This window comes from Toxotes jaculatrix, chromosome 5, assembly GCF_017976425.1.
Source record: "Toxotes jaculatrix isolate fToxJac2 chromosome 5, fToxJac2.pri, whole genome shotgun sequence".
In the NCBI taxonomy this organism is placed as follows: Eukaryota; Metazoa; Chordata; class Actinopteri; family Toxotidae; genus Toxotes; species Toxotes jaculatrix.
Genome location: NC_054398.1, coordinates 8523426 through 8533212, shown reverse-complemented (window position 1 = coordinate 8533212; position 9787 = coordinate 8523426). Strand labels below are relative to the sequence as shown.

The 9787-nt window shown below is 40.6% G+C and overlaps 1 protein-coding gene across 1 annotated transcript; it reads right to left on the bottom strand.

The window, feature by feature from the left end:
* Positions 1 to 344: 344 nt before the first annotated feature.
* On the bottom strand, positions 345 to 9473 carry uri1 (URI1 prefoldin like chaperone). The gene is made up of 11 exons (XM_041039085.1): positions 9103 to 9473; positions 7964 to 7998; positions 4748 to 4826; positions 4275 to 4410; positions 2991 to 3082; positions 2837 to 2900; positions 2494 to 2689; positions 2156 to 2393; positions 1896 to 2047; positions 1547 to 1787; positions 345 to 1165 (listed from the first exon to the last, which is right to left on the bottom strand). Exons 1-11 carry the CDS (start codon positions 9172 to 9174, stop codon positions 977 to 979), a joined length of 1494 nt encoding a protein of 497 aa, XP_040895019.1. The 5' UTR covers positions 9175 to 9473; the 3' UTR covers positions 345 to 976.
* Between the last annotated feature and the right edge of the window lie 314 nt (positions 9474 to 9787).

Below are 9787 nucleotides of genomic sequence, written 5' to 3'. Positions count from 1 at the left end.
GTTGCAATTTGGGTTGGTGCTTTACTTAGCTCTTCAAATTTTAATGCACAACAGGAAATTCACTAGGAATAACAATAATTCATAAAAAAAGACCATACTAGCTCAGTCAGTGTCTGGTAATAGCTGCTTAAAGACCAAAACAATTTACACTAGGTATCAGGAGCAAGAATGTGTGACTATTACACATTATTACGAAGAAGTGTAACAAATATTTCTGGAAACCTTCCCAAACTGCAGAAAATAAAGAGAAGTCTGCAGAATACTGTCTGTCAAACCTTATGAAACTGAAATCCTGGAACAAAGATTTTATTTTTTAAGAAAGGAAGAGGAAACAAGCTTTGTAGCCAAAATCTTTTATTTTACTTTTAGTTTCCATCAATACTTTTTTTTTTTTGTCTTTACATAAAGCTTGTCACAAAGGAATACATACATTCATTAGGCAGGTCAAGAGAAGGTATAATGAGAGCTATAGCGGGCACCCGATTCTGTTTAATGATCAATACTTGAAAAAATAAACAAAACAAGGCAGCTCATCCTATGATAGTCTAAAGTCAGACCTAAAGTGGCAACAGCATGGAGCAACAGAGGAGTGGTAGACAGGTAAATGTATGACAGAACAAGCCCAATGAGAAACATGGACAATCGTGAAGTGCCATTTAGACTCTAGTAGCAGATAAGCAAAGGAGAATGCATTACCTAGTGTTTGGAGCTTGTTGAAAAGCAGTGTTACGCACAAGGCTGATTTGTCGACATTGCTACTGTACTTGTCCCCACAGAACAGTCATATTCAGTGACAGAAACCCTGTATGCTTAGATGTGAAACTGGATGAAAGACAAGTGAAAGAAAGGACAGGACAGGATGGTTTGTCCAGTTCATCAATTGTAGAAAAGAAACAAAGGCTTTCTTTAAAAAAAAAAAAAAAAAAAAAAAAAAAAAACAACTTACTGTGAAATATGGATATTTTCTGGTTGACAGTTACTTCTGCTGCAACCTGGCAGCTTTAAACTTCGACACCCTTTTCGGGGCCTGCTGGGGTGGAGCGACGTCGGGCGCCACCTCTTCTTGTTTCCTCTCCAGTATGGTCGGCAGAGCCGGTGGAGCGATGGTCAGGTGGGGAACGGCTGAAGGCATCGGGTCCTTTTCTACCACTGTACCTGAAAATGCCTAGAGGAAAAAGAAAGAGAGAGAGACAGAGACAGAGACAGAGAGAGAGAGAGAGAGAGAGAGAGAGAGAGGTGTTTTCATGCTGCGTTTTCTTCTTCACACTGCTTAATGTGACTGAAATTTAATGACTGTTTGACCACAGGCAGCTCCCATTTTAACTTAAAGAGGCTTCTGTGGGACGTTTGTTATATTCTCATTAAGGGACGAGAGGCTCAAAGGTGTCATTCTCATAAACTGTTTCATAATATAGGTACGCAGCCGGGTCCTTCACACCATAACTGAGATCGAAGGCTATACAAAGAAACTTGACTGGGATCTCTTTAGACAGAAGGACAGTGAGAAGTAAAACAAAAACTTAAAACGCAACCACGTGTCTTTTACCTCAAATCTGCTGGCGGGGTGCAGTGGCACTGCCGTAGGACTGTCTTCCTCAGTAATGCCGTCACTGGTGTCGCTGTGCGTTGCGTCGTCATGGCTGAAGCTGCGTCCTATCATGCGGCGCTCTTCAAAGTCTGCCGCGCTGCTCTCGCTCGTGTCGCTGCACACGCTGTTCTCTCGGCTCCGTGACTTCAGGATGGACTTTCTGGGGATGGGTTCCCCATTCTTCACGTCCACAAACAACCTAAGAGGAACAACATTTGGCCAGCGCAATGAAGTAGTTCAACTGTAATTCTTCAAGTTTGATTTACTGTCCAGTTCCTGCAGCATTGTTGTTTTGTTTTTTTTTTACCTGTAAATGTCTGCTGGCGTTGTGATTTTGTGAAGTTCATGATGGGAGTGTCCATTATTGTGTCCATTTTTCTTTTTCCTCTTTGAATGTTCCTTCTGCTCTTTCCTTTCACTGAACTTCAATGTGGTGTTTTTTCCTGTGTTTATCCTCACCTGAAGCAAAAGATGGAAATGGGGCAAGGTAAAGACAAAATAGAATTAAACTAATAGAATTAAAAGGAAAAGAACAAAAGATATAAAACAAAATCTTATCACTCTGACCTTCTTGGGTTCGACTGTGTGAGAGAAAAAGATGGTCGGCAAACAGTTGCCTTCTTCTTCCTCGTCGTCTTCCTCCTCTTTCCGGTCCACGTTGGGTGGTGCTTTCCCGTGGGGCACGGAGGACCAGCCTGGTTTCAGACTCAGTCCGTTTACAGGAGGAGCAGCGTCTCCCTCCTTCTCCTCCTCTGAGGAAGAGGATGATGTGTCCTCACCATTCATATGTGCATTATCAGATAATCTGAAGAAGAAAAAAAATCAATGAAACGTTACAAATTTCTTTACAAATTAAAATGAGAAATATTTCCTGAAAAAAAAAAACACACACAGTATTCAGTTACCTGTCCTGCTCATCTTGTAGCTCCTCCAGTTTCTCGAGTTCATCCAATCTAGCCCACAGCTCCTCCTCAGTCATGATGCCTTTTTTGCTCCCTCCATCTCTTCCCTCGCCGTCATGCTCCTCGTCCTCCTCTTTTAGATCAAATACGGCATCCAACTTGGGCTTAGAATTTGGTTTGTGAGCTATTCTTTGCCTTCCTGTTAAAGCAGACAAAATGGAAGCCCTACGTGTCAAACTGAGCTTGGTGCAGAATTCAACAATGGGTTAAAAGCTTTCTTTGCCTTCTGCTCAGACTGCAAGATGCACAAGTAAAATGAGGGCAGAGGAAAGGCTGACAAAGATACCTTTAGTGACAGCAGTGTCATTGTTTCCGACCTCTTCTCTGATGTCAACATAGTCCCCTTTACTCTGAAGAAAAAACAAAGTCAATACATTTGTCCCCATTTATGCTTCATGCAATGTCTTATCTGTGACACGACTTGTGGTAATGCAACGTACGGCTGAGATGGTTTCCAAATCCTTCGCTAACCCAACTCTGGCTTCAAAGTTTTTCATTGTCTTGGATAGATCGTCAAGTTCACTCTTTACATCTGTAGAGAAAAAAAAAAGGTGCATTATCATGAAAATGCATTCAGGAAGGTTGGAGGCAGACTGACAAAACCCATTGTGCTAAAACTGACCGCAGGCTAAAAGAGATTTCAATAAAAGATTTAACATGACAATGACAACCAGCTGCAAAGGAGTTAAAATCCTAAACAAGTTGGGGGGAAAAAATTGAAAAATGATGACACAAACAGTTCATAATATCTTCTGCCCTGAATACTACTCCGGATCATTAAATCTTCACAACAATTAAGCCCTTTTACTAATAGCAGCCGAGGGCCCTTGTTTCCATGGCGATCGGGAGCCCCTCCAGTCAGTGCATCAACTGGAAGTGAGGAAAGGTCAAACACAGAAGGCCTGACAACTCAGCCGCTGTCTGACACATTTCAGCTAGCTATGTTTGTATTACAGCACTTAGCTCTGTAATAGCGGGGTGGGCAGGGTCAGGAGATAGGAGGCGGAGGGGAGGGAAGGTGGGGGGGGGTTGGGGAGGACAGACGGCTGCGGATGGGCTGTGGCAGCACATTTCTGCTTCACTAAACACCCTAATAATGTTCACATCAGAGATCGTTACTTGGGCCCATTTGACTTGATATGAGATTTTTAGACCTAGAATGAACAGCAGGGAAAACAGAAAAACACAGCTTCATATAACCCATGTTAGAACTTTATTCTTTAAATTCTTATTCTCCACCAGCGATGTTGCACTGACAGGACTCGATTCGACCACAGGGGAGGAGAAGGTGTGAATTGATAACACAAGATTTACAACAGGGGCAGTGACAGGGGTGACCTGTAACGTCTGAATGCAAGCGCACCACAGCGAATAAGTGTGGCAAATGTGCCCTGGCTCTTGCGACCCTGTGAAATAAAATGCCCTGCGCATGTTTAAAAAAATCATGCGACGCTTCAGTACAGTTATTACAAACAACGTTAAACTCACAGTATGCGTGCATTGCAAAGATATACACAGAAGTCTCTCCCACAGTTATGTGGTAAATGATTTCACAGCTAAAAATAAGTTTGTCTCTTCAGTTTTCAGACAAGCCATCTAGACTTGATGCAGCTACACCCTCTGGTGGATGAAGACCAGCAGTGTTGAGTGATTTCATTAAAAATAAACAAAGCCATCTGTTTAGAGAGGGGACAGGAAACAATCTTTTCATAAACAAGACTCACAATTCATCCTGTGATCGACAATTTTCTGAGCCTCCTTCGCCGAGCACTTTGCAAACCAGTTGTCGCCGAGCAACACTGTGACCTCGTTGGTGTGCACCAGCTTCCCGGGCATGAAGGCCAAAGGGCCAAACGGCACCTGTTCATAGCACGGGGGACGGAAGAAGAGCAGAATGAAAGAGATAGCATTGAAACAAAGCAGGTGGCAGAATGTGGACATGAAAGTTGGAGAAAAGAAGAAATAAAACTTTCAATGTCAGTAGTAAAAATATAAATATCTATATCTATATCTATATAAAAATATATCTTTAGGGACGGTTTCTACAAAGTTTAGAATATTAGCTCGGCTCATGACACTGGTAAACTCGCCATTTGCAGTAGGAATTCTCTTTAAAACTAACTCGCAATGCACAGGTTGTGTAAATGAGTCTGTGTGTGTTTTCTTGCCTGTGGTTTTTAAACAAGGTTACACTCACCATGATATCATAAGACAGCTGATCTGGAAGATCTTTCAGACGATCACTCAGGGCTTCATAGTCTCCTGACACCTTCTTCCTGCAAAATCATGGATTTACAATGATTTTAGGCTGACAACTGTTCAAATCTTTTTTTTTTTCAGCTGAAGTCCCATCTCTATTATGACAAGACATTGTTGCCCAATTTGGTTTGTTTGACTTATTTAGGAAAGTTAAACAAAACAACGGGAAGCAAACCACAGCTATGGAGTAATGGGGAAGTGCAGATTTCATTCAGGGGAGACTTAAGCGTAACACAAATGGCCTCTAGATGTTGCTATTAGTCATTTGTATGTCCTGTATTTGTGGCTGAACAATATAAAACTTCAGAGGAAGTCAAGACAACAGAGTAACTGACATGAAGCAGCTAACTCACCTCGCCCTTAATACATACTATTAAATCTTTGTTGGAAAAGTGTTCTTTTTACACGCTCCTGCAAGGAAGTTTTAAATGTAACTTCTCCTGTGTTAAAAATAGTTTTACTAAAAAGGAAAACCCTAAAATAAAAGTTGTTTTTTTGGGTGACCATTTTAGAAACCAAATGGCGCAGCAGTAGAAAGTAAAAAGTTTTTTAATTAATGTAATATTTTCATAAGATTACTTTAGGAGTTGTATATGTAGAATATAAAAATATAACAATGAGGGAGACTGTCCCACACTTGTGTCGTGACAAATAGACCTTTAGCAGAGAGGATGTTTGAACATGTCACAGTGGGAAAAACACAGGTGTAAATAACGAAATTAATAATGGCTGAATTCAGTTAACTGCTTTGTTTTCATGGTCCTGCTGTTGTCTGTTCTGACTCACTTACCGGGACACTTGAACAGAACAGAGCCATTGTTAATGCTATTAGTGAAACCTTGTGGTGAATACTGGACTTTTGGACCCATGTGAAATAATCTGGACTCACAACACTTAAGTCCACAAACTGGCAGGAACATTTTTTATGGTGTTTTGTTGCTTTTTTTGTAATTGACTATGTTACCACTCAGTTTATTTGTACTGTGGGCCTTACACTTCCACACAGGAGTTTTCAGTTGTTGTGCCTAATTAGATCTTAGCTAATGCCACATTCACATCATCTAGGAAGGATGTTAGAGATGGGAAAGATTCCCATGTTAGCGACTTGCAAGCATTCACATCACCAGGACAGTTGTATGATTACAGAGTTGGTCATGTAAGGATTAAAATTCTGTGCATTTACAAGACCTGATCCACGCTGACTCTAGGCTTTTGGGCTGATGTGAGGTGTTTGATTTTGAGGAACTTTGTATTATGAGGCACCAAGTCAAGATATAACTGAGCTTTCTCAGAAAAATAGTTCCCTGTTCAGTACTCTCCCTGTTGCAAATTACAACTTGAAAGTTGATGTCAATGCTGTTCACAAGGAGAAAACTTAATGATAAAAAAAAAAAAATTATGATAACTCTGAAACAAGACATGAGCACGGCATCGGATTAAAGTGGGGCAGAGGTGTGCTGCGATGTGACATCGCTGGATTCAATGTCCCATATATAAGAATATATAAGAGAGAATAAAAGTAGAATTTGTCCAGCCCTAACAAGTCCAGTAGGTGAGTCACAGTGATGCCAACAGTCTGTACAGGCCCACACAGTCTTGAGAAGAGCTCTAATCAGTAGTGGGTGAAATCACTGAAATCAGCGATGTGGATGTACCATGGGTGAGCAGGCCTTTTATAGACTGCTAGTAGAGCTGCTCAGTTTTGATGACAATGATACTCTTGACTGTTTTGCTAAATATTGTGATCAACATTTTTTTTACACCTTTGATGAACTGCTATTTTTTATTGCCTTTAGACTGCAGGACAACTGCCTTCGTTTCCACATGATACCTATTACATCTGGTATTTTCCTCACATCTGCAAATCCTTCATTCCTCACATGAAGTCAGAGCTAATCTTAGACCTAACTGCTGCTTTGCTATCATTGCTCACTGTGTTTGTAATCACTACTACTAAGAATAGTAATACTGATATTAACCAGCTGCTTGCAATAGATAAAAATGCATTAACAACAGTAAAGTTACATCATATTAAAGCCCCTTAATGCTCGGGGTGATCAGCAGGAAAAGCACAGGTGTAAATAATGAGGATACAATGATGGCTGAATTCCATTTACTGCTTCAGCTTCAAGAATGTGTTGTACATGCTGGCTCACTGTTAGGGCTTATATACACACACCAGAGTAACTGTTAACGTTATTAGTAACACTAGTGTCTTTCCTACTGTGACAAGTCAAAGTATAGGCTGTGGAAAAAAGTCACATGATGACGTCACATGACTCCCACCATGCCTCTGCCCCAACTGTAATCTGAGGAGAGGTCTAATGGAGTGCCACAGAATGGAATAAAACTTTATTGTTCACAAAGGTGAATAATAGTCCTTGGCCCATCTGGCAGTCCATTACTGAAAACCACTGTGTTGGTGCGCAGAGTCTTTAAAGTTACTGCTGTACTGAAAATGCTCCTTCTTGCCGCTGCAACTGTGTTTGGGAAGCGGGAATAAACGGGCTAATTATGGCATACTTGAAACAAATGCCTCTGATTGGTCAGGGAGTGACTAATTTGTTGATTTTGACCAGATCTGGCACTCTTAACGCAAAGCATCAATATTACACAGAATCATGCTTGATTAATGGAAGCAAAACTGGTGCTTATTATTATAAAAAAGAATGAACACACAGACTTCAGTGACAGAAGGGAGAGTTGATGATGACAGAAGTTTCCTTTCTGAGTGGAATATTCATTTAATTTCCTTTTCAAATTAGCTGTATTCATAGATAATGGATTATTACTCAAAGACAAGCAAGTGCAAATGCAGAGGGGCCATTGCTGTGCTTACAAAAGCTTGGTTGTAACTTATCTTACATATTTATTTATTTGTCATATTTCAGGGTTTGTGCAAACTATAGAATTCGGATGTCTTTAAAGTTTACCAAGTCAATTCTAAGAATAATTTTGAGCTTATGAATAACCTTTCTTTGCACAGACAGATACTCTAAGCTATTGAACCGTAACCTGTATTGACCTGCTGATTTACTGTAGTGCAAAAAAAAAGAAAAAAGTAGTTTAAGTAGTGAACTCACAACCAAAAAACTAAAACCTGCTATCACCTCACAACTGCTGGAAAAGTGTATGGGACTTTCTTAATGCTTACCAGTGTTGAATCCGACTTTCACAGTCTTTCACCACCTGTTTTTAGGACAAATAATTTCAGTATGAATAAGGCTGAACAATTATGCAGCTTACACAGTCTTGTGTTGAGGATTTAATGGCCTAAAAGAGTTATGAGAAAATGGCAACTGAGATTTTTGCTACAAGTAGACTCCAGATTCATAAGCATTTTCTGATTTCATTTGACTGATACTACAAACGCTACAGTGCAAATACACATATGATAAATATAGGGTCTAAGTTAAAGGATCATCACACACACGGGAAAAGCTGAGAACATTTCCAACCAAATCAGGGAAGCAGGAGAGAAAAATAAATACAGCTGTCAAAAGTACATCCAAATGGTCAGGACATCTGCACAAACACCCCTTCACTGTGATATATGGTGCTACATGCAGTTAATGTAAACCATAGTCTGTATAAATGTAAACCAAAGCTTTCCATAGTTTGTTGCAGTCTCGCACTCACTATGAGAAATACCAGCACAGTAGTGAGAAGCAGTAAGAGGATGTTCTAGAGAGGAAAGTGAACTCTGATTACACTTTCACCTTTAATACTGTAAAACTTTACACAGAGTCGTAGTCTGAAAGTGAAATTGTTGTAAACTTGTATCATCTGTATTTCCTGTCTGTATGTTTTTTTGGTTTTTTTTTTAGGGGGGCTGGCGCCGACATGGAGGGTTTTACTAGCTAACTCGTCCTGCGTTAGCTAGCTGGTTAACAATTCATAAACACGTTACAATCGGTTTTCCAAAGTCTGGAAGCCAATAATTCCGACAAGGTTATAAGTGAAAACTAGCAGTAGGTGCACTTAAGTGCAAAGGCACGAAACCAAACACGCCTTCCTGCAGGCAACAGTTAAAACCAGAACTTGAACATGTGAGAGAGGAAGCTTCTCGAAAACGGGACAGCCAAAACAACAAACTCACAACTTCCAAATGTGACAGATAGGGTGATTAGTGCACACGCGTCTAATGTTAAATGTGAGAAGCACTTCGGCAGACCCACTCGTGGTTCGGAGACCTTTGCTGGTCCACCGCGTGGCCAGTAGCCCGAGCCGTGGCTAACGTTTCACGTTGGATACCAGTCAACAAAGTGTTTGGTGTTCAACCGTGCACATTACCTTCTGGTGTTCCTCCCGGAGCCTGGCAACTCCGCCGAGATGCTCTATATTCATTTTACCTTTTTCAGCCATTGTCAACCCACGTGCACAGAGGGAATCTGTGGTGTTTTGTGACCCCAAAACAAAGCTCAGGGGTTGTTGTGAGTCCTAAAGAAGTGTTTATGAATGCAGCAGCAGCAGCGATTCCTGAGACCCGTTCTGCTCGTGTTCATCAATGGGGCAGTGATAGTTATCCACACTTTCGGAAGTGATATCATCTCACACTCTCATTTCAGGATTTCTGCATGATTTCCAAAAATATCCACGGGTTTAATATTCCAAGATCAGCAAATAGTCCTCTTCACTCTCGCTGCGCCATGCACCTCGGTTCCCTGTCAATACACCAGGAATAACGACGTAACTTCCGGTGTAAATATTCAAAATAAAAACCCTCTTTAGTGCTTTTTTTGTGTGTAATTTAAATACTAACAACAGTCTTCATGTGCTGGATTATTGCGTAGTCCTGTGTTTGATGTCTGGTAATTTGATTAAATGATAATAATAATTTAGACTTGTTCAGTGTTCAATTAGTTCAGTGTCCTCGTTTTTTAAATTGTATTATTGCACTACATTCTCAGTACTGATGCTTTATTGTGTAAGCAACATTTTACTTTGGCACTTGATCGAGACAGTTTATTCAAATTCA